Source organism: Physcomitrium patens, chromosome 18, assembly GCF_059467195.1.
Source record: "Physcomitrium patens ecotype Gransden chromosome 18, ASM5946719v1, whole genome shotgun sequence".
Lineage (NCBI taxonomy): Eukaryota > Viridiplantae > Streptophyta > Bryopsida > Funariales > Funariaceae > Physcomitrium > Physcomitrium patens.
Genome location: NC_143427.1, coordinates 406,309 through 432,831, shown reverse-complemented (window position 1 = coordinate 432,831; position 26,523 = coordinate 406,309). Strand labels below are relative to the sequence as shown.

Sequence of the window (26,523 nt, the reverse complement as noted above, 5' to 3'; positions counted from 1 at the left end):
ACATTATTCATCATTTCAATTCAATTTATATCTGTACATAGTACCATAATATTATTTCTTATCTACTAAAAGTCTTTTAGTATCAAATAAGTTCATTTTTATTAATTATTATTAGAAAATAATTATATTATTTTTTTCAAGCTAATTTATTCAAATATCTTGTATATATATTTTTATATTAAAGAAATCTATTTATATTTAAGTTGTAATAAATTCAAAATTTTAAATAAACTTTGCCATATTTTTTTGAAAATAATATTACCTTATACTTCAATCTAAAGGCCCTTGTTTTAATCTTTTATATAATTTAAAAGTTATAATATGATATCTTTTATAAAAGAGACATCACAATACTAGAATAAATCTATGTACTAGTAAATATATTGTTGTGATGTTTGTAAAAACTTGATGAGATACAATTCTAAGAATTATTATTAAAGACTTGAATCTATACAAAACTTTAGAAAGACAATATACTCATGTATCACCAGAAAAAAAAAAAAAAAAAAAAAAAAAAAAAAAAAAAAAAGAAGAAGAAGAAGAAATAGATATAAAATAAAAAAAAAAGATATAATCTACTTAACATGTTTTATCTACTTTTATTTATTTTTATTTAATTGAGTAATATAAAAATTTGTTATGATTATATATTTACAAAATCTTTGTTTAATTTGAACCAATGTTTTAACCATGTAAGGTACAACTAATGTAATGGTGTTTTATAAAATCTTTGATTGTTTTATTTCTCTATCTCAATTATATATTGTATGATTGTAATAAAAGATTTTTGATAATATTAAAGTCTAGATCTTTTAGATGACTTAATTTTACAAATAAAAGTATGATGGATCTTTTTAAATCTAGCAACATTGTTATATTCTACTTGCAATGAAAAGCAATTTGCACTTTATTGTTGTTTTTTTACTGAAATATTTTGGCATTAATTTTCTTAAATATTTTATAAATCTAATTTTTTGAATAATTTTTCATTTATAATTATATATTTATAATTATTATATTTATAAAGTTAAACATGAATACTTAAGAAAAAAAATACATGCCAATACTTCAACTCTCAACTCTTTTCATTTTTTTTCCATTCCATAAGGAAAGCTTTAATTGTCAATAGAATACTTCAAATTTCTTTAAAATACTTCAAAATGATATGTGACTTATTTAATGGTTAAAAGATAATATACTTTGTGTATTCATCTCTTTTCTCTATGTGCAATCTTTATCTTTAAAAAATAAGACATTTGATTCTATTTTATTCTAAATTATGATATTTTTAATTTTTCAAATGATAATTATATTCAAATAATTAAATAACCAAAGTAATGATATAAAAAGAAAAATCTATTATACAATACTTGAAATTTAAGCCATTATTCTTTAATCTAGCAAAAAATAAAAATAAAAATAAAAATAAAAAAATAATTGTGTCAAACATTATAATTACTAGTCTTTAGGTCCTCATATTTATATAGGATGTATTTCTTTGCATGAAAATTCAAGACAATTAAGTCTATGTCAATATCTTGACTTCAATTATTTTATATTTTTTGCACATTTTACAACTAAAGGTTTGATACTTTGAAGTGATTCATAACTTAAATATTGTTAGAAACCATGCTCTTCCCCTCTTAAGATTATATCCAACTATACCATTCATCTATAGATGTGTAATCTCCTATCAAGTAGTACTTAGTCACTACTTAATATATAACTTTTGAATCAATTTTATGGCTCTATTTTTTCTCTTATTATTTTAGTCTAAGATTACTATCATCTCTTATATTGTTACTTTATACATCATTTATATTATTACTTTTTACATAATATTAGAATAGGTCCTTTTAAAAAATTAGATTCAAATAATTAGAGTAGAAAGTACACTAGATACTAGATGAACTATGGCTAAGTTTGATTTTGAAGGCAATAGCAAGACACAATAAGGTAGAAAAAAAAATACTATCATATCAAACCCAATCATAGCTTCAACTATTGGACAAAATATATAAGTCTTTAGGTATGAATATATTGTGCTTCTTGAGGTATATCACCTCATTAAAATAGATAACTATAACATATGGGCTTTCTATATAAAAAATATGTTAAAAAGAGATAGTTTCTTCACTTGATGCATTATACAACCATTAACACCAATGACAATAAAGGATTAAAAAAGATAGAAGCAAACAATAAGCACTTCCAATAGAAATGCCAAATATACATCATTAAAATTGTTGAAGTAATTTTTCAAGTCCTACTAGTATTAAGAATTCTTTTAATTAATATATGAAGCAAACAATAACCTCCATAAAATACATTGGATTAAATGGTTTTTTAAATCTATGAAAATCAAGTCAAATATTTCATGAAGATGTAAGAAATAATAGTTTTTTTGAATAAAGTGAATGTTCTTTTACTTGAGGCAATTGTAATTTAGTACACCTTGAACAATCTGCTAAAGAAATGTGACATTTTAAAAAAAATAATTCTAAAAAATAAATTATCAATATATAAAAAGTTAAAAATATATTTATTAAGTAAAAAATTAATTAAAAAAATATAAAATAGAAAGGACAAGGAAGGATAATCACTTATAACCTATCAAAATTTGTACTTATGTTTTAGCTATGGCTTCTTAAAAAATTAGAGATGATGCTTAATATACCAAAATATATAGGATATTAGTAACTATTTAAGAAATAATTATTCAAAAATACCTAATTACAAAAAATTCTTCAACAAAGAATTTAAATATGATAGCAATCAATTTAATAGAAGCTCATATAAAAAATAATTTAGCAAAAATGGCAAAAGACACCTAACATCAAATAAAGTAGACATTTAATCACATCTCAAGTGAGTCTAATGTCATGTGATTTCAAATGGGGCTTGACGTTTTGCCTCTTGTAATTTAATTTTGTATAAGCTTTGTTTGCTATTGCTGCCAAAAATGCTTTTGAGTCACTCTTTGCTACCACTAATAACCATTGATTCTTTTTATTCAATATGGTGGTTATTCAAAGCTTTCATATATTAAAATTTTGTAGTTCTATTATCTTATTGCTATTGTTGACTTTCCAACTTGAGCTTCTTTCTTTAATATCTATTATTTTTTGCTCACTAATAGTAAATTTATAACTTTTGAATATTATTTTTTATCAACTATTAATTTTAAAAAAAATCCTTCGTGCTATCTTAAGTCTAATATCATAATTCTAAATCCTAAATCTAAACTCTAATATCATATTGCTAAACTTACAAAAAAAATTGAATCAAGAAAGCTTTAGTAATGAAATAGGTCAATATATTCATAAGGATAGTCTTTGTCTACAATTAGAATAAAGCACATTGATAGTTTTTATCTATAGATAAGAAAGATAATAATAAATGAGAGCATTTTTAGAGGTGATGATATCAATACATATTGATAATGCCAACAACACTTCATTAATTACCATGTACTCTTTATGTAAATTAAATTACAGTTTTTTTATTCTTTATTAAAAAATAATTATTTAAAATGTAAAAATATATTTGTAAAAAGTAATAATATAGAAGAAAATAATAATCTTGGACTAGAATAATAAGATTGAGAATAAATATATAAAATTAATTCAAAAAAATATACATTAAATAATAATTAAATGCTGCTTAATATGAAGTTATGCCTCAATAAATGAATGGTGTAGTTGAATGTAATTTTAAGAAGGTAATAGTATGGTTGCTAATACCATCTTTTATACTCATTATTATCATATGAGAGAACTACAAACATGAATATGCTTCAAAAAATATGTAGTTTAAATTGGTGAACAATTTCTATCTTAGTATTTTATTTGAGGGTGAAAGAAAAGAAGTAGGGATATTAAAAAAATTAATTTTTTTTATAAGCAGAAGTTGTAGGTCTTCTCTTTTTTATTCTTTGTATAAGTATTGCTAAAGTTTATATACCATAGTCTTACATAAGTGATTTTTTTTCTAGAATGAATTTTTTTTAATTATGATTGAAAGAATCATTATCCTCAAGTAGAAGTTGCAATATAAGTTGCTTCCGTCTTGGAATATTTAAAGCTACTAAATAAGAAGAAATTGATTCTTCTATGGTAGCAAAGTAATTTTATATAGTTGTACAAGGATTACGTCTTAAAAAATATACTAGTTAGAAAGAATATAGTCTATTTGTGATAGGTTTTAGTAATGCAAAATTTAAGAGTTTCAAATCTAGGATTGAGGCAAAGCTATATTTAAAGAATTAATATTCATGTCTCATGGTTGCTTCTAATTTTAGTCTAATTTTATAATATTTTTATACTTATGCTTGAATTTTAAAGTTGATATTATTTCTATGGATTTCAAGATTTATCTTTTTTAAAACTTTGGTTAGTATATTTGCTATTTATTCAAATGATTCAAATAAGTTCAATCTTATTTATATTATTTTCTATTTTTTATCTAATAAAGGATAAATTTATTTTAAAATATTTGATTCTATGATGAAAGAAAGAACTTTTAGATAGCTTTATACTATTTAGATTGTGGCACAATATATTTTTTGCTTTGACATCTAATAAGTCTAGGTCTTGTGCTAGTCTCCTTAGCCATATTACTTCATATGTAGTTTTTATTAATTTTCTATATTCAAACTTGCTATCACAAATATATATAAATTATCTAAATAAAAAATATTATGTAGAAGATAAATGAAGGTAGATTTAATAATATTTTATGATAAATCTTTATATATATTTTATAGATAAATTTTTTATTTAAAATGTGTATATAATTAATTGATAGAATAAAAACATGGCCAAAAAATTAGATACATGTTGTATATATTAATAATTTGTGGTACAAGTTGGCTATATAGCATACATGAAAGAAATTTGCGTTGTAAGTAAGACATGTATTAGAGGACCTATAAAACATTAATACATAGCTTTTAATCAGATAGTATATATAAATGTAATAATAAAGTCTTTTTTAATCTTGTCAATGATTATTTTATTTTTAATCTTGTTTGAAGAGTCTCTAATTTTTTATCTTTAATAAATCCATTATAGTTCTAATATATATTACTATCTTTGAAGAAATATTTATTTTTTTAAGTATCCAAAGAATATATTAGAAATTTTATTGTTTGTAATTCATGTCCTTGATATTTTGATAATAGTGTTAGTTCATTTTTTTATTTTATATTAAAAATGAATAGAATATTCTACTTTTTTTGTTGTAATTTAAAGGTTTTGAACTATCCACCTTTAAACAAATAATTTTTATTTTCTTATATTGATTCTTTCCTTAAAGAGAATAGATTAGCTTTTTTTGTAGAAATTTTTATTCGATATTTGAGATTAAAAATTATCTTCTTTTAATTTTAATTATAGATTTATTTTAAAAACTTATCATGAAGATAGAAGAAAAAATTATAGATGTTACATTTAATGGAAGTAAAAATAGATTTATAACTATTACAAATCTTTAAGTGCCTATTAAAACTCTTAAGATGAAAGTATTATATATTAATCATGTCAACTATAGATATAATATTTTTATATCTATAAAAGAAATTAATAATAAAATTTAAAATATATGCTAAGAAGTTGTACAATTGAGAGAAGCTAATACAATAAGCTCACAATTGAATTCAAGAAGTCTTACTCCTATAAGTATGTTAAAAAAAATTGATGGAAGAAGATCAAAATTTTCGAAATCTCTACAACAAATAAAGCTCTATTTAAGATTGCATCTTTTTTCAATATCTTGATGGATTTAATTAAATTAGATTCATAAATATATTTTTATTTAAAAATATTCTCTCTTGATTTTTGTTTTTGATGAAAAATATTTTATAGTTATTTTATAATTTAAATTTATTCTTAAAAGTATTTATGACTACATTTGAAAAAAAAGATTAAGAAAAGGAAGCAAAGACCAAATTCCTATCTTTCCAATAAGGATAACATTTAACTATTATATACACCTTTGAATTTCAAAATTTTCTTTATAATGTTGATTAGAATGATAAAGCTCTTATCAATCAGTTTAAATATAAATTAGAAGATAATATTAAATATCTATTTTTGATAATATAAAAAATAAACTTATTAGAATAATTTATTATTGAAGCCATTGTATATAACAATCAAATTTTTAAAATTTACCAAGAAAAAAGATTTGGTTAAAAATGTATAAGTCAAGTCATAGCAAAAACTTCTAAGTTTTCATAAACTTATTTATTAAGGCAAAAACCTATTCAAATTGATACAATATTTTTTAAATTTCTCTATGAATAAAAAAATATTTGATATTATTTATGCTTATATTTTAGAAAACCTAAGCTTACTACTCAACACTATTCAAAGAAACAACACAATGAAAAAATAAGGAGCATGGTTGCCAAAGAAGACAATATATTAGAAAATAAGTTTTTCAAATTATAATAAAAATTACATAGCTAGAATATTGAGTAATACCTAATAAATATCTTATTTATTTTTTAGACCCTTCACATTGTTTTAGAATAGATGTTGATTTAGGACCAAAAAATTACAAAGTTTTTATTTTATTAAATTTAATAGCTCAACTCATTTTATAAACAAAGACTTTGTTGAAGAAACAAGAAATATCCTTAATGAAGAAAACTAAGCATATGCATGTAAAAGTCATAGATGGTTGTTTGTTGTCTTTTGGAGATATTATCTTTAATTTTTTTATTTAGTAACTAATTGTAATAATAGCTGAAGGATATTTAATATTATTAATTCTTAAGGATTATTGTGGCTAAAAAAATATAATCTTAAAATTGATTGAATATCTTGTAAACTTGATTTTGTTTTATAGCTTAATCAGATGTTTGTAAAAAGTAATAAGTTTTATGCATCCAAATCCTTACTTGTAGGTACAAGAGCTTATATGCATATTACAAAAGAAGGATCATCTTTTATATTTTATGCCACACTCATTTATAATAGTAAAAAGACTTCAAGTAGTATTTTAAAGAATATCATGATTCTTAAGATATTTTTTAGAAAAAAAATATAAATTCACTTCTAAAATATTATTCTTATAATTATTTAATTGATCTTAAAAAAAGAGAAAAACTACCATTTGGACCAAATCTATAGCTTATTATAAAACAAGTTAGTTACACTTAAGAAATACATTACAAAAACTTAACTAAAAATTTTAAATGCTATTTTAAATCTCCAACATGAGATCCTATCTTATTTTTGAAGAAAAAGTAGATCACTATAGATATGTATGGATTATTAATAATTCAATAATATTACCATTAAAAATAGATATCTTTTATCTTTGATTTCAAGACTTTTTAAACTATAAAATAAAATAAAGATCTATATCAAAATAGATCTATAAAAAGCATGCAATTTGATATGTTTCAAAGAAGGAGATAAATAGAAGAGTGCATTTCAAAGCAAATATGGATATTTCAAACATAATATTATGCCTTTGGAATTCACAAATACATTAATTACTCTTTAATATTTTATAAATGATATTTTTTAGGAATTTTTAAATAACTTTTTTGTTTTTTTGTTTAGAAAACATCTTTATCTATTCTAAGAATATAAAAAATATAAATCTCATGTTTTTTGTATATTACAAAAACTTAAAGAAATAAAATTATATGCCAAAATAAAAAAAGAATATATTTATAGAATTTAAGTTGACTTCTTAAGATATATTATTTCAAATAAAGGTGTCACGGCCATAATCATGTAAGCTAATAATTACATATACAAGTAGATAAAAGTAAGTTAATTCTATAATATTTAATATGGAAGCTTCTTAGAAGCTTCCTGGATGCTGCTTTGACTTCATAGGTGTCTTTAATTGACTTTTTGGATTAGAAACGTGGTCAACAAGTTGGCCATGTGCCACACATGTTGTTAGCTTGAAGATCAAGCTAACTATATGGCCCACACATAGAAAAACTTGCCTTGTAAGTCAAGGCATGTGTCCAACAAAGTCAACACATATTGGAGGTCCTATAGAACGTCGCCAAATAGCCCCTAGTAAGATAATATATATAGAGACAAGAGTGAAGGCTTCTTCACTCTTGTCAACTCTTTTCTTGCTTCTAGTCTAGTTTCAAGGGTCTCTACTTTTCTTGTCTTTTGGCAATAGCCATTTTAGTTTTTATTTCAATATATATATTTGTTTATATATATTTTGTTACCTCTCTTTGAGTGAAGGCTCACTTGTCTGAATTGTTTTTTCATCGAGTTCTTGTCCTTGACAAATTGACATGAGTACACCTACAATATCAGAGCTTTGTCTAATCTTGATTAAGAGTGGATTACCCCTTTTTTTTGATAAGATATAAGCATATTAGAAGTTGCGGATTACCCTCTTCTAAACTCATATTGTCCTTATTATTTTCTTTGTCCTCAAGTCCTCTCTTCTATTTATCTTGAGCGATATTAGACATCTTTTCTCTTCTAGGTGTTATCATGGCAGAACTTCTCGAAATGAAAAGTGCAATGGCACAAATACAAGAGCAATTGAGGGAGTTAATGCTTGCGATGCATCAACTCAATTTACTACCACAAGGAGCAACAAGATTGGCAGGAAGTGAAGATATAGAAATGGTTGGAGTTGCTTCAACATCTGCACCAAACCATGTCCTTTCTCCTATAGTGCAACGTCCTTCAAATGTTAGAGAACCAAGAATTGCCCTACTCGAGAAGTTTGATGGCACCAGATCCAAGTTTCGAGGATTTATCAATCAAGTGCAACTGGTGATTGAACTTCAACCCCAAAGCTATTCAACTCTAGGATCACAAGTTAGATTCATTGATACGCTTCTTTCAGGTTCAGCACTATCATGGTTTTCATCTTTTTTTGAACGACGAGATCCAATATTGGATAATCTAGAGGCTTTTTTGGCGGAGTTTCGATGCATGTATGGAGAGCATGATGCAATTCGTGTTGCAACCAATAAGATCCGTATTTTACGACAAGGCAATCGATCAATAACATTATATGCTTCACAATTTCGACAACTTGCAACTGATATCAAGTAAGATAATGCTACACTTATTAACCAATTTCTCTACGGATTACAATATGAGGTAAAAAAAATTAATGCTCAACTTACCTGATCCTCAAACATTGAGTCAAGCAATTGACTTTGCTGTGAAGTGTGACAATCGCCTTTTTGAATTCCAATCTGAGAACCGTACAAGTGGACCTCAACGTTACTATAATTTAATGGCAAGACAAACACCTCTTCAACACATACATTCGGAAGTAGAGGATATGCAAATTGATGCAGTATGTTTCAAACTTCTTATTGAGCAAGAAAAGACTCGTCATCGTCAAGGAGGATTATGTTTATATTGTGGAGAACCAAAGCACACTGCTCAACATTTTCCAAAGAAACGACGCAATTACAAAATGGGGAGTATGGCTGTGAAAGAAGACAATATGTCGGAAAACGAGTTTGTGTAGCTACAATATGGACCGTGCGGCTGGAACCTTGCACAACATCTAGTAAAGGTCCTATTCTCTCCTCAGAGCCCTCTCCTTGTTTTACATTAAATGTTATTTTAGGACCTAAACATTACAAAGTCTCTGCCTTGTTAGATTGAGGAGCCTTAGCGTGTTTTTTAGATGAAGAATTTACTAAAAGACATAGCATATCTTTAGTAAAGAAAACTAAACCTGTTCATGTAGAAGTCATAGATGGTCATCCATTGTCTTCTGGAGATATTACTCACGAAATCCTTCTTGTAGAAGTAATAATCAATGGTCATAATAGTTTTGTAGTATTTAATATTATTAGATCTCCTTCTAATCCAGTCATTTTAGGTTTATCGTGGTTAGAAAAATACAACCCTCAAATAGACTGGATTTCTCGAACTCTTACTTTCTCGAAAAGTATAACTAATAGTGTAGTTAATCAAGTAGAGAGTCATAAATCTAGTTCAATTAAACCCGTATTTATAGGTGCAAAAGCTTTTTTGCATGCTGCTATAAAAGAATCATCATACATTATTTATGCTACACCCGTTTCTACTGGTGAAAAAACTTCAAGTGGCATTCCAAGCCAATATCAAGAATTTCAAGATGTATTTGAAAAAAAAAATGCGGATACACTCCCGAAACATCGTCCCTATGATTGCTCAATTGATCTTCAAGAAGGAGCACAACTGCCATTCGGACCAATCCATAGTTTATCACAAAATGAGTTGGCTGAATTCAAGGAGTATATTGAAGAAAATCTAGCCAAGAATTTCATACGCCATTCTAAATCTCCAGCAGGAGCTCCAATTCTATTTGTGAAGAAAAAAGATGGATCATTGCGGATATGTGTTGATTATCGAGGACTCAACAAGATTACCATCAAAAATAGGTATCCACTACCTTTAATATCTGGACTTCTTGATCAGCTGAATCAAGCTAAGATCTATACAAAAATAGATCTTCGGGGAGCATACAATCTAGTATGCATCAAAGAAGAAGATGAATGGAAGACTGCATTTCGAACTAGGTATGGACATTTTGAATACAACGTCATGCCTTTTGGACTTACAAATGCACCAGTAGCTTTTCAACATCTAATGAATGATGTTTTTCGAGAGTTTTTGGACGATTTTGTGGTATGTTATCTAGACGACATCTTGATCTATTCTAAGAATCCAAAAGAACATGAACTTCATATTCGTCGTGTGTTACAAAAATTAAGAGATGCAGGACTCTATGCCAAGATAGAAAAGTGTGTATTCCACACTACTCAAGTCGATTTCTTAGGTTACATCATTTCAAATGATGGACTTATGATGGATCCTAAGAAAGTTCAAACTATTATAGATTAGAAGATCCCAAAAACGGTAAGAGATGTCCAATATTTTTTGGGATTTGCCAACTACTATCGGATCTTCATCAAGGACTTCTCTCGAGTTGCAGCTCCACTTACACGTTTGACTTGTAAAGACAAACTCTAATGGAATCAAGAAGCGGAAGTTGCTTTTGAATCTTTAAAGACAGCGTTTGTTTCTGCACCAATCTTGTATCGTGTTGATTTTTCCAAAGCATTCTTTATGAAAACAGATGCATCGGACTTTGCTCTGGGTGCAATTTTATCACAAATGGGAAAAGATGACAAACTTCATCCAGTAGCCTTTCATTCAAGAAAATTCTCAGCAGCAGAAATCAATTATGACATCCACGACAAAGAACTTCTTGCAATTGTGGATTCTTTTCAAGAATGGCATCATTATCTAAAAGACGCTTTTAGTCCAGTCACCGTGTATACTGATCACAAGAACCTCGAATATTTTATGTCAGCATGCGTATTAAATCGTCGCCAAGCTCATTGGAGCATGTCTTTATCAAGATTCGAGTTCATCATCACTTATCGGCCAGGAAAACAACAAGGTTTATTTGATGCCTTGTCTAGACGTTCTTATCTTGCACCAAAAGAAGGAGATGCAGCTTTTGAGCAACAAAGAATGGTTCTCTTGAAGCCGGAGCAATTTCATCTTCGAGCAATAAAATCAACATTGACTGTTGATTTAACTTTTCTTAAGCAAGTCCAGTTAAGTATGTCTTTAGACCCTTTTGTTCGTGATATCAAGAACAATTCTTCTAAATCTCATGATCTATCTAAATTTGAATTCAAGAACAACCTACTCTATTTTGAAGGATGCCTATATGTTCTAGAAGGAGAAGCACGTTTACATGTTCTTCAAGCTCGTCACGACTTCCCAGCAGCAGGACATTTTGGATATAATAAGACTTTGGAGCTGATATCTAGGGATTTTTGGTGGCCTCAAATGTGGAAAGCAGTTAAAGATTTTGTACAATCATGTGATGTTTGCTCAAGATCGAAAACTCCTTGTCATCGACCTTTTGGACTTCTTGAGCCATTACCCATTTCAAAACAACCATGGTCTTCTGTTTCTATGGACTTCATCACGGATCTTCCAATCTCAGGTTCTTATGATTCTATATTTGTGATAGTAGATCATTTTACCAAGATGGCACATTTTGTACCATGTACAAAATCTATCACATGTGAAGAAACAGCTAAGCTCTTTCTTGACAATATCTATCGCTATCATGGATTACCCAAGGATATTATATCAGATAGGAGAATTCAATTTGTATTAAGATTTTGGTGAATTCTTTTCAAGATTCTTAAAGTGGATATAAAACTATCTTCGGCATTCCATCCTCAAACTGATGGACAAACGGAGCGTGTTAATCAAGTTTTGGAGCAATATTTAAGATGTACCATTAATTACCAATAAGATGATTGGATAACTCTTTTGCCATTGGCAGAGTTTGCTTACAATAACACGGTACATTCTTCTACAAAACAAACACCTTTCTTTGCTAATTATGGTTATCATCCACGACTTGATACTTTTGACTTTTCAAAAGTTGATAATCCTGTTGCGAAAGATTTGGCAATTCATTTATCAGAGCTACTTGCAACGATGAAGGCGGAGTTAAAAGAGGCTCAAGAACAACAAAAGGTCAATGCGGATGTCTATCGAAAGGAACAACCATCATTCATCTTGGGTGATAAGGTATGGCTACTTTGTCGCAATATCAAGACCACTCGTCCTTGTGACAAGTTGGACTATCGAAGGCTGGGACCATTTTCTATTTCTGCACAAATCAATTCAGTTGCATATCGTTTACATCTATCGAAGTCAATGAAAATCCATCCAGTATTCCACGTGTCTCTTCTTGAACCATACAAGATAGTGGACATACCAAGAAGACGACAAGCTCCACCTCCTCCTATAGAAGTAGACAATAATGAAGAGTTTGAAGTAGAAGAAGTCCTAGATTCAAGGCGACGCCGAAATAAATTAGAATAACTTATCCATTGGCGTGGATATGGTATTAGTGAACGCACATGGGAGCCAATAAAGAATCTTGTAAATATAGCAAAGGTGGTGGAGGCTTTTCATCGACGATATCCATCAAAATCAAGATGAAAACCTTCTTTATAAAAAAAAAACATCTAGGCAAGATAACAATCTACTTTCAATTCTTGTTCGTAGCTTCGTTGTAGTAGTGACGCTCAGGAGATGGAGAACCAACAACCAGCAGATTCAACTCAAGAGCCTTTATTTGCTGACCTGTCGGACGAGACATTACGATTGTCACAACCTTCAAGATGACATAATCGAGATAAAGATCTTCAAGAACGACATGTTCTTCCTCGAATAGATGGCGAGATACAATGTGTTTGGTATCACGATTTGGAAAGGGACTCCTGATATTTGGTGATTTTGCTAGAGGTAGGAACAACTCCTGATGGTATTCCAAATATTCTATTCGAAGGAAGTTACGAAGGCCTCAACAATGATCAAACAACTGGGTGGTCTTCCCGCCCTGGTATGGAACACTACCGATGGTTGAGAGGTCCTATCAATCATCTTCGAAGAGAACAAAGATCAGAGTATGTGGCGAATACAATTCGTCGCATCATAGATTTTCTCAACATATGATGACCGCTCTTCGTGGAACTCGTCTCTAGAAGGGGGGGGTAATGTCATGGCCATAATCATGTAAGCTAATAATTACATATACAAGTAGGTAAAAGTAAGTTAATTCTATAATATTTAATATGGAAGCTTCTTAGAAGCTTACTGGACGCTGCTTTGACTTCATAGGTATCTTTAATTGACTTTTTGGATTAGAAACGTGGTCAACAAGTTGGCCATGTGCCACACATGTTGTTAGCTTGAAGATCAAGCTAACTATGTGGCCCACACGTAGAAAAACTTGCCTTGTAAGTCAAGGCATGTGTCCTATAAAGTCAACATATATTGGAGGTCCTATAGAACATCGCCACGTAGCCCCTAGTTAGATAATATATATAGAGACAAGAGTAAAGGCTTCTTCACTCTTGTCAACTCTTTTCTTGCTTCTAGTCTAGTTTCAAGGGTCTCTAGTTTTCTTGTCTTTTGGCAATAGCCATTCTAGTTTCTATTTCAATATATATACTTGTTTATATATATTTTGTTACCTCTCTTTGAGTGAAGGCTCACTTGTCTGAATTGTTTTTTTTATCAAGCTCTTGTCTTTGACAAAAGGTCTTATAATGGATCCTAATAATATTCAAACTATTATAGATTGAAAGATTTTAAAAATAATAAGAAATATATAATATTTTTTAAAATTTATCAATTTGTTTTTATTTTTTATTGAGATTTTTTAAAAATTGTAGCTCTAAGTCAAAGACAAGAATTTGATGAAAGAAAATAAACAAGTGAGATTTTTTCAAAGAAGTATGATAAAATAGAAATAAAGAAGTATATTAAAAAAAAAAATGGCTATTGCCAAAAGACAACAAAACTAGAGACTTCTTGAAACTAAATTAGAAATAAGAAAAGAATTGACAAGAGCGATGAAAGCTTCATTGTTGCTTCTATATATATTATCTACCTAGGAGCTATATGACAACGTTCTATAGGATGTCTAAAACATGTTGACTTTGTACAATACATATTTTAACTTGCAAGGCAAGTTTTTTACATAGATGCTATATAGTTAGCTTGTTTTATAAGCTACCAATGTGTATAGTATGTAGTTAACTTATTGACCAATTTTCTAATCTATCAATTAATTACAAATATATATAAAGTCAAAGTAGCATTTATGAAGCTTTCTTAAAAGATATTATAAATTTTGTCTATTTTTATCTACTTATATCTATTTATATTATCTAAATAATAATTATAATAAATATATTTTTATGATATTATTCCTCCTTTTAAGACCAAATTCTACAAGGAATGGTAATTATATATTGAGGAAGTTTAAGATGTGACAAATTGTATTTGTCACTTACTTTGATCTTTGTTTTCTTTAAAGGTAGTTGATAGGTCTTCTCAATTATTAATAATGCTCCATTCTAAGGCAAAAAGACTATCATATTATTTAATCATTGTTGAGATCTTCTTAACTTTCTTCAAATAAAACATTTGTAATACCATTAGAAATCATTCATACTTCTAATAAAATCACCAAACATCAAAACTCTCTTTTCATGTCATGATATCAAATGCATTATGGCTTGCCATCTATTTGAGAAAGAATATGTCATTCTTGAAGGTCTTTATTCCTAATATATTGTCTTAAAGGCTATAATAATTGCAATGTCATTTGATGCCATGATGTAATATAACTAATAGGTCAAAGAGTAAAAAAAATGTTATATTTTATAAGATCTTATTTCAAAATATTATAGAAAATTATCTTAAAAATATAGATAATAGCCAAAAGATAGTAAGTTAAAAGTCTAAATGTTACCTTTTTACAAAGTAGGCTTCTATTTATTTTGTAGAGCCATAAATAAGGCAAAACAAGATAGATTAGAAAAATAAAGAATATAGACATATGTAAAGAGGAGTTAGAAGTTGATTTTAGCAAAAATTATTTTAAAAAGACAAAAATTGATATCTAGAGAGAATTGATTGTTAATATAGATAAAAATCAAATCTTGAGATACATAATTGCATATTTACAATAATTCTATGATTCTTTTGTAAATTAGAGAATAGAATTTGTAAAAAGGCTTTATAAAATTTCTTAGAGCATTAGTTTTGAGTGATTTGAGTTTTTAATAACTTTGTAAGAGCATTGTAAAGTCAAGGTTGTTTTAGTGACTCTAGATTTTGTGAAATAAAATAAGATTTATAATTTAGATAATTTTGTGAATTTTAAAGCAGATCTATAGTAAAATTTTTATGGAGTAGTGAATATAAATGTGCTTAACATATTTTATAAATTTGAGCTTAATTAAATGGTTGGATTGGAGGTAATTGAAGTTTAAGTGGATTAGAGCCTTAAAAATTAGATTTTTATGTCCAATATGGTTATTTAAGATTTGCAATAATTTACGAATTAGATTGAGGTGATTTTTTATTAAAGCTAATAGTTGACTTAAATTTCAATACTTATATAAAATTTAAGAGCAAGTTTATGGTTCGATTAAGAATTATTATTGTTCAAAGATTAATATTAAGATCAAAGATGGAAGCTGGCCAACATCTAAGTGGATTATGATATTTTTCTCTCATTTAATAAGTTCAATTTTCTTCAAATTTGTTGTATTTATTGTTAACTAAGAGATTGAAAGATTTATAAAATTTTAAGTAAGATCAATAGTTTAATCAATAGATATTGAGGTTCTAAACTACTTTAGGATTGATTTAAATTGGTTAGATTTTAGTTAGAATTTTTTTAGGATTTAATTAGGGTTAATTTAAGATTTAGTATTTTTAAAAAAATCTTTAGGATTTTTTTAAGATATTTTTGGATTTCTTTAAGATTTCTTTATGATTTCTTGAAGATTCTTTTAGATTTCAGTAGAATTTTTTTAAGGTTTGTAAGAATTTCCTTAGAATTTTATAAAGATTTTTTAAAGATTCTTATGGATTTCTTTAGAAAATTTTGAAGATTTTTTAAAGGTTTTTTTAGGATTTCTTTGTATTTTTTTTATAATTTCTATAAAATTTAATTAGACTTGAATAATATTTGATTATATCTGTTAAGCTTTAATTTCATTTTATATATGATTCCATTAGAGTTATTAGAACTTGTTGTCATAATTTTATTTTACCTTTCATAACTAGATACCTAGTGTATTTTCAAACAAGATTTCATATATCATAACATCAGCATGTCAAGAAATAATGGCTCTTGAGTTGAATCTACTAGTTGTTGGTTTTTCATCTTTTTAATATTACAATTATACAAAAATTACAAATAAAGATAGAAGATAGAATGCAATCTTTCTTAAATTTTATTTCTTTTATAGCAAAGATTTGCTATCTTTTATTTTAGTTTTGATGGTTATCAATGATAAAAAGCTTTGACCTTCTCTGCTATATTAGTAAAAAAAATTTGTTAATTCTTATGTGCATTTATTAATATTGTATTGATGCTAATGAATAAATTATTCCAAACTAAGTTGGTGCCACCTCAAATCTAAGAATTCTACTTTGAATTCTTGATTATTATCCACTTTTATAAAAAGTGGTATTTGTATTCTTCCCAAAATATTCACTGTCTTATATGGCTCCAAAAGAGACACATGAAATATGGGGTAGATTTTCATAGACTCTGATATATATAATTGATAAGTAATTGAACTAACTTGTTTACAAATAGAAAATGGTACAAGTCTAAAATAATCCAACTTTTCATAAAGACAAATAGTTTTAGTATTACAATAAAATAATCATACCTTATCATCCATGTAAAAATGATGTTGTTTCTTATAATAAATATTTGTATTTCTTTTTTGTTGTTCTTGAGTCTCTTCTAATTGTGCCTTCATTATTGTATATAGCTCACATAAATGATTTGTTAAATCTTTTATTATAGAATATCAACTTTTGAAAAGTCAAAAGCATGAAATTATAGATGATAATCATAATTAGCAAAAAAAAGTATTTATTACATAAAAGAATATATTATATTATTATAAGCAAATTCTACCAATGAAAAAAGAGTTGTCTAATCATTTTTTTAATAGTTGGTGGTACACTTCAAATACTACTCCAAAACTTAATTTACATACTTTTTTTGTTCATCAATTTAAAGATGGAAAGTCAAATATAGTTTTATGTCCATTTGTAGAATCTTAAAAATCATTCTTCAAAATCTCGATACAAATTGAGTTTTTCTATCCAATATGATATCCGTAAGTAATTTGTGATAGCGATAGATTTTGTCAAAGAAAAGTTTAGTTGTTTCTTTACTTATGATAGATTTTATAAATGAAAAAAAATATGCCTTGTTGATAGAAAGATCTACTATTATGAATATAGAGTTATAAAAACTTGAGACTAGAAGATCCATGATAAAATCCATAGAAATAAAAGACTACAATTGTTCTAGAATAGGTAATGGCTAAAGAAGTCTATAAGATTGAAAATGAGGATTTTTTTATCTTTAACAAACATTTTATGATTATATAAAATTGTTGATTGCCTTCTACAATTGGAACCACCAAAAATTCCAAGATATTAATTCTAAAGTCTTATTATATCCAAAATATCTTATTGTTGGAAAATCGTGATGAGCTTAAAGAACATGTAATTAAGCTTTATTTTTTGGAATATATAAGTATTTCTTGAAAAATAATAGATTATTTTTGAATTTAAATTTAAAAATATAATAAGACTTTGAAGGATTTTCTTTAATATGACAAATAAAAGAATCAAAAGACATACTTGACTAAACTTATTTAATAAAATTTGAATCAATAATTAATATTGATTTCATTACTTGAAGATGAAGATACTTTAGTTTCAAGAAAATTATTTGTTGTTGATCAAAAGTAGCATCGCCTTCTTCGATGCAAAGTAAGATTATTTAGAGAATGCATGTAACAAATATTATCATTTTTTTAGTCAATAAATGATCTTAAATTTGAATCTTGATAAAGACATGTTCTAGTAAGCTTGTCAATGATTCAAAACACATGTTGATATAAAATATTCAAGGTTTTTATGATTTTTATATATGATAACTAGATTAGAAGATCCTTTTAAATAATGGCATTATTCTTAAAATGAATATATGATTGCAAGAAGTTTTTTGTTATAGATATTGTAGTTGATCTCGATTGTTGAAAAGTTTTTGGAATGAAAAGCTACTAGATGAAGTTTATCATCTATTCCCAATTATGATAATATGATATCAAAAGCAAAGTTTCATGCATATATTTCTATAAAAAATGGCTTAAAGAAGTCAATGCAATATAAGATTGGTGCAAAAATAAAGGATGTCTTTAAAGCTTCAAATGTTATTTTTCCTTCTTGATTCCATTGAAGTTTGTTTTTACAAGTCAAATGTGTAAGTGGAGCTACAACTTCAGAGAAGTCTTTAATGGAGATCCAATAGTAGTTGGCAAATTTCAAAAAATATTAGATATCTCTTATTATTTTTAGGATCTTTCAATCTATAATAGTTTGAATTTTCTTAGAATCCATCATAAGTCCATTATTTGAAATGATATATTCTAAAAAGTTAACTTAAATAGTATAAAATACATACTTTTCTATCTTGGCATAAAGTCCCATATCTTTTAATTTTTATAACACATGACAAACATAAAATTCAATTTTTTTTATATTCTTAAAATAGATTAAAATATTATCTATATAACAGACTCCAAAAACTTTCAAAAGACATCATTTATTAGATGTTGAAAAGTTGTTGGTGCATTGTAAGTCCAAAAGATATGATATTAGATTCAAAATGTTCGTACTTGATTCAAAATGCAATCTTCTATTTATTTTATTTTTTTGATATGTATCAAATTATATATCTCTTGTAGATCTATTTTTGTATAGACCTTAGCTTGATTCAATTAATTTAGAAATCTAAATATCAAAGTTAGTGAGTACTTATTTTTGATGGTGAGCTTGTTGAATTCTTAATAATTGACACACATCTGTAATAATTTAATTTTTTTCTTTTCAAATAAAATTAAAACTCTTATTAGAAATTTGAAATAATATATGAAGTTCTTGTCCAAATTCTCTTTAATATATATGAAATTAATATATTCTTAATTAATTCTACTTATTTAAATTACTTAAGTAATAATTATAATAAATATATGTGTGTAACATTCTACTTATATGTTTGATCTATAAAAACAAACATGAATAAAATAAAGAAGTAGATGCATCATTTGAAGCCTTAAAGATAATTTTAATTTTTGTATCAATCTTATATTATATATATATATTTTTTAATCATTCTTTATAGAAATAGATGTATAGACTTTACTTAGGACAAACAATTCTATTAAAGCCATAGTACTTTTATCTTCAAAAAATAAAATCAATATTAATAATTGATTCAATTTTTTTAATAAATTTTAGTCAAATATTTCCTTCAACTCTCTTATTTATTAAAGAGAATTTAAAATATTTAATATCATAAATATAATAAGAATCTATCTAAATTTTGTGATATTTCAAAGTTTGAATTCAAAAATAATCTATTATATTTTGAGAGATACTTATAAATTTCGAAAAGTGAAGTATAATTATATACTCTTCAAGCTTGTCACAACTTTCCAACTACAAGATATTTTGGATACAATAAGTCTTTGGGGCTCATATGAAGAAATTTTTAGTGATATCAAATAAAGAAGGTAGTTAAAAAAATTGTACAATCATGTGATATTTGTTCAAGATCAAAAACTCCTTATCATTAATTTTATAGACTTCTTCAATCATTATCTATATTTAAAAAATTATTATCTTTTATTTAAATCAATTTTATTATCGATCTTTTAGTTTCAAATTCATTTGACTCCATATTTGTGATAGTAGATCATTTCTCCAAGATAGCATATTTTGTATTAGATAAAAAATCTATCACAAGTAAAGAAATATCTAAATTTTTCCTTATCAATATTTTTTTATTATTATAGATTGCTAAGAGATATTATATTTGATAGAAGGATTCAATTTTTATCAAGGTTTTAAGAAAAATCTTTTTTTAGATTTTAAAGGTGTATATAAAATTATTTTTGGCTTTCCATCTTCAAATCAATGTACAAAAAATACAAATAAATGAAGTTTTGGAATAGTACTTGAGATATAATATCAACTATAATCAAGATGATTGAAAAACCTTTTTTCATTAATAGAGTTTGCTAATAACATGGTAAATTTTTCTACTCAACAAACAACTTTCTATGAAAATTATGATTATCATTCATAACTTGATATTTTTTACTTTTCAAAAGTTGATAATTCTATAGTAAAACATTTGGTGAATTTTTTATCAAAGCTACATGTAAAAATGAAGGCATAATGAAAAGAAGCTCAAGAATAATAAAAGTTCAATATGGATGTCTATTAAATGAAAAAATCTAAATTTTATATAAGTAATAAGCTATGATTACTTTGTCATAATATTAAGACATATTGTCTTTGTGGCAAGTTAGATTACTGTAAACTTTGATAATTTTTTATTTATAGATAAATCAATTTATTTATATATCAATTATATCTATCAAAGTCTATGAAGATCTATCATATGTTCTATGTATCTCTTATTGATCAAAATGTATTTTATGTATACTAAGATTTCAACAAAAAGATCGTACAAATATAATTAATAGATTTCTTTATAAACATTTATTATTTTTTAGGTTTCTTATTTAATGATAAAATACATCTAAAATAAAAGTAAATTAAAATATCTTATATTTTATTCATATTTATTTATTAATAGAATTATAGATTTAAAAAAAACATAAAAAATATTCTTTTTTAATGCCAAGATAATATAGATTTAATATCTATATTAAGAATAAATATTATAATGGATAATATTTTTAAGTAAATTAAAATTTAATTTAATAGTAAATAGAATTAATTCTTTTATATTTATAACCATCTTATGATTAGCTAAGATCATTTTTACTTATGTCATGTTTGAAGTTGATGAAGGTCACTCTTTTAAAATTTGTATTAATGAATTAAATGAATTTTTATACCTTTTATTCAAAATTGTGTACTTTATATGGTTGTTTAAATTAATATTAATTTATAATAATTAAATTGAATATTCATCATTATTTTACATGATATTTAAATAAACAATTATTAAATTTGATAAAAAAAAAACTCAATTGGCTTATTACAATAGAAATATCAAGGAGATTTAGTAATATTTTATAATTTGAAAGATCAAGATATTGATTAATTAGAATGATATTAATTTTATTTTGATAAATAATTATAAAAAAGATAACATAAATACAAATAATTTTTTATTTATTCAAAATTTATGATTTAATTATTGGACTTTTATGTACAAGCATAAAGCTTGCATTGTAAACAAATGAAGCTCCCCTATTGCAAAGATAGGGAAAGGAAAAGGAAAAAAAACAAAAGAAAAGAAAGGAAAAAGAAATGAATGGAAGGGAAGGAAAAAGAAAGGAAGGAAAGAAAAAGGTAAAGAAAGGGAAGGGAAGGGAAAGAAAGGAAAGGGAAGGGAAAGAAAGGGAAGGGAAGGGAAGGAAAGGGAAAGAAAGGGAAAGGGAAGAGAAGGAAGGAAAGGGAAAGGAAAGAAAAGGAAAGGGAAGAAAAGGAAGGAAAGAAAAAGGAAGGAAGGGAAGGGAAGGGAAAGACAAGAAATGGAAAAGGAATAGGAAAGATCGGAAAGGGAAGGAAGGGAAGAAAATGGAAGGAAATGGAACAGCAAGGAAAGGTAGGGGAAGGGAATAGAATCGGAAAGAAAAGAAAGGGGAGAAAGGAATAAGAAGGAAAGAGTTGGGAAAGGAAAAGAAAGGAAAAGGAAAGGAAAAAGGGAGGAAGGAAGCGAAGGGACGGAAGGAAAGGAAAAAAAAATGGAAGGAAAAGAAAGAAAAAGGGATAGGAAAAGGAAGGGACGGAAGGAAAGGAAAGCGAGGGAAAAGAAAGAAAAGGGAAAGAAATAAGAAGGAAAGAGAAGGGAAAGGAAATGAAAAAGGAAGGGAAGGAAGGGAAGGAAGGGAAGGAAGGGAAGGAAGGGAAGGGAAAGGAATAAGAAGGAAAGGGAAAGGAAAGGAAAGAAAAGGGAAGGGAAGGAATAAGAAGGAAAGGGAAGGGAAGGAAGGGAAAGGCTCGGCATTAGGGCTGGGCTGGACTGGAGTGCGATACTGGACACTGCAGCAGCCCGCAGTGTGTGTTTTAGGGTTGGGAGGGCCGTCGACACTCCCTCTCTCCCCACGCTCCCCGTGTGGTTTTGGTTGCGTGGTGTTCACCTCTGCGGCACCCCTCTCCTCCCTCCCTCCCTCCCTCTCTTCATTCCTCCTTTTTTTTCCCTCTTCTTCTAGCAATGGCATACGACGGCAACCGTGACTTTGGAGGGGGTTACGATGACTCTTACGATGACCGTCCTGAGTTCCGTGATGGCTTCCGTGACCTGCAGCCACCTGAACCCGGTTTTGATACCGCCAACTACGTCCCCGACGTTGTTAGAACCTTTGTTGTCTATCTCTACCGCCACATCCGCGAGAAAAACGTGTACGAGATTCACCAGATGTACGAGGGCAGTTTCCAGAAACTCAGCGACCGCTTGTTTAAGCAAAGCAATTGGCCTATCGTGGACATGATTGCTCCCTACGTCGAAAACGATCATGTCTTCTGCCTTCTCTACAAAGAAATGTGGTTTCGCCATGTCTACGCGCGCCTTCAGCCCACTCTTGAGCAGCGGTGCGATTCGTGGGACAACTATTGCAATCTCTTCCAGGTCATCCTTCACGGCAATGTCAACATGCAGCTCCCTAATCAATGGTTATGGGACATGATTGACGAGTTCATCTACCAGTTTCAGTCCTTTTGCCAGTACCGCGCCAAATTGAAGCAGAAGACCGATCAAGAGCTGGCTGTTTTGAGACAGATTGATGAGGTTTAAACCCCTGCTCCCTTAATATCGTTTCTGTTTCTTGATACGTTACAGTTTCAGAATGATTTACTTGCTCTACTTCGTCTTATTTGAAGTCAGTACATGTGTCCTTGCTGGATACCCTAGATATTTTGTCTCCCAAGCGACCCGCAAATGTTCAATCTATTGCGCTCTAAACTCTAATATAAGTTCCTATTACAGCCTCCTGCCGAACACCGCTTTCCTGGTCAGGAGGTAGGGAACAGACTGTTTTTTCGAAAGTTGGATGGAGACGGAAGGCGGGGGCTTAATAGGGAACAGTTTCGGATCTAGTGTTAGGGGTTCATGTATTAGGTCAATGAACCTTGATCAGCCCGGTTTCCACCTTCTCAAATTATAAAATTCAATTAAGAGTAGAGTTTGGGGGTGCTCCCGCATCGTCCTCACCTTGGTTGCTCTAATATACGAGCTTCGCTTGGGGCTTTGTTACCAATTTTTCACCGTCAGGTCTTCAAGCGCAACCCCTAATACACATTGACGGGTTTATGGCTTTGCTCTCTGCTGTTTATGTCCGCCGCTTGCATGCACCAGTGGTCGTGGGTTTACATTTTAATATGAATTTTTTATTATTTTCTGGCCGACATCATATCGAATCTGTTATAACTGGAGGGTTGAGCAGGTGTGGAACGTCGTTGGAGTGTTGAACTACCTCCAAGCATTGATCGAGAAATCAATGATTCTTCAGATTTTGGAGGAAGAGAATGAGGGAAATGTCACCTTTACTGCTACGGATGGTTATGATTACCATGGTGGAACGAATGTGCTGAAAGTCTTGGGGTACTTCAGCATAGTGGGTCTGCTGCGGGTTCATTGCCTATTAGGTGATTATCATACTGGTCTCCGTGCCCTCGCACCTATTGATATAAACCAGCCTGGAGTCTTTAACACTGTTATCGGCTGCCAAATTACGACTATCTACTATTATGGATTCGCCAATCTCATGTTACGAAGGTATTGTTTCTATCATCGAAATTCTTCTTGTGAGGAGGTTCTGACGATTTTGGCTTATGTGGAATCCATTTGACATTCTGAACACGGTTTCTTATTTCGTTCTCTTAACTTGAGATCACTCATTCTGTATTTGTTTTCAGATATGTGGATGCCATCAGATCTTTCAATCAAGTACTCTTGTACATTTTCAAGACCAAGCAGTATCACCAGCGCTCATCACAGTATGATCAGATTTTGAAGAAGAACGAGCAGATGTATGCTCTTCTCGCCATCTGCTTGTCGCTTTGTCCTCATCCGAAGTTGGTCGAGGAAAATGTTAACAATCAGTTGCGAGAGAAGTATGCTGAGAAGATGTTGCGAATGCAACGCAATGATGAAGCCATGTTTGACGAGCTGTTCTCTTACGCCTGTCCCAAGTTCATCACTCCATCACCACCAAATTATGATGAGCCTCTTGTCAATTTTAATCAGGTCCGATTCATTCAAAAGCTACGCTCATGCGTGGGTCTTATGATGTAAAATTCGGAGTCATTTCTCGCAGTTTACTTACTATTTTGTTACAATAAATTTTGGTCATCTAGCCAAGTCACTGAATGCATGGATGGAGTTGAAATTGTAGGATGCGTATAGGTTGCAGCTGAAGCTGTTTTTGTCCGAGGTTAGACAACAGCAACTTCTTTCTAGCATCCGGAGTTTCTTGAAACTGTACACTACCATCTCCATTTCCAAGCTTGCATCCTTCATGGATGTTGACGAGCCCACTCTTAGGTTCATTTGACCCCTCTCATTTTACTTTTTCTCACTTTTGGTTGCACGTGCTATCCTCGTATAAGGTTTCTAAAATTTTTGGCGAAAACGCATGGTTGTCTCGTCAGATACTAATTAGATTATATACTGCGACCAGGGTGGCGTTGCTCACGTATAAGCACAAGACCCATGTGATCAATAACGATGGGAGTGTTTTGTCTAATGCTGATGTTGACTTCTACATTGATGACGTGAGTTATTTACTTACGCAACTTATAATTCTGAACATTCTATACTAGCTTTGTTTTCTAGAGAGGTCAAAATATTGTCGTCAAGAGGATTACTGCAGAGCGTAATGTATGATCTTTTGCAGGACATGGTCCATATTGCTGACACGAAGGTTACGAAACGCTTTGGGGACTATTTTATTCGTCACATTCAGAAGGTATTTTACCTCTTTATTCTCTCCTATTTGCATTTCCATTTTTATTTCAAGGTATGTAAGATCACAAGTGGATATAAGTATGTGTAGATAAGTTGGCTTTCGACACTAACTTCAGCATTTTTGAAGCCCTTAACGGATAATGTTTTGGTGATTGGTGGCAGTTCGACGAAATTATTAATGAATTGGATCGCACGCAGCTGGAATAAGCAAATGGCGCACATAATCTCAGTTACAGGTAGTTTCATTGCTTAGATCAGTCCTCTCTGAAATGTTTCCGACGGTTCCTTGAGATACTGCAATGCCCAATGATATCAGTTTTTCAATTTTTAATAGCAGCAGTTTTAAATAGACAAGATCTTGCTTTGCAGCCATCCGTAGCTACCAATGATCTTTCAGTAGTGGCGAACTTTTATATAGATGTTGCCACATGTGCGTCAACTGAACATTCCATCAATCACAATCCAGTTACGATACTAGGCAGGTAGACATAAGCACATGTTAAAAGAATTCACGACAACTTATTTGGGAATTAAATTTGATTAACCTTTTTTTCCACCGTTTTTTAAGTTAGGTAGTGGCACGTATGGATCACACGTAAAAGATAAATCGCCTTTCAATGAGTAGGAACGAATATGCTTCAGAGGTCACAATGTCCATCACATTGCAGTATTGAAGGTACTGGACATTTAGAATTTTTAGAATTGGACATGGATGAGAATTTACACTCACAGAACAAGGGCCAAAGTTTCCTGAATAAATAGTGGTCTCAACATTTTCGAATTGTGAAGCAACATCAAAAATGGTCGTTTGGTATAATTGTCGTAGATGGTGTATGAAGTTTGATAAAGACACATCTGATAGTTTTTCCTTCACAAGAGTTTCACTTCACTACTGAAGATCCAAGGCAGAGA

General features: G+C 28.8%; 1 protein-coding gene across 1 annotated transcript; it reads left to right on the top strand.

The window, feature by feature from the left end:
* The first annotated feature begins 22,756 nt into the window (after nucleotides 1-22,756).
* LOC112278630 (uncharacterized) lies at nucleotides 22,757-26,167 on the top strand. The gene is made up of 7 exons (XM_024512232.3): nucleotides 22,757-23,433; nucleotides 24,089-24,420; nucleotides 24,561-24,891; nucleotides 25,040-25,188; nucleotides 25,325-25,418; nucleotides 25,541-25,612; nucleotides 25,774-26,167. Exons 1-7 carry the CDS (start codon nucleotides 22,861-22,863, stop codon nucleotides 25,816-25,818), a joined length of 1,596 nt encoding a protein of 531 aa, XP_024368000.1. The 5' UTR covers nucleotides 22,757-22,860; the 3' UTR covers nucleotides 25,819-26,167.
* Nucleotides 26,168-26,523: the final 356 nt, after the last annotated feature.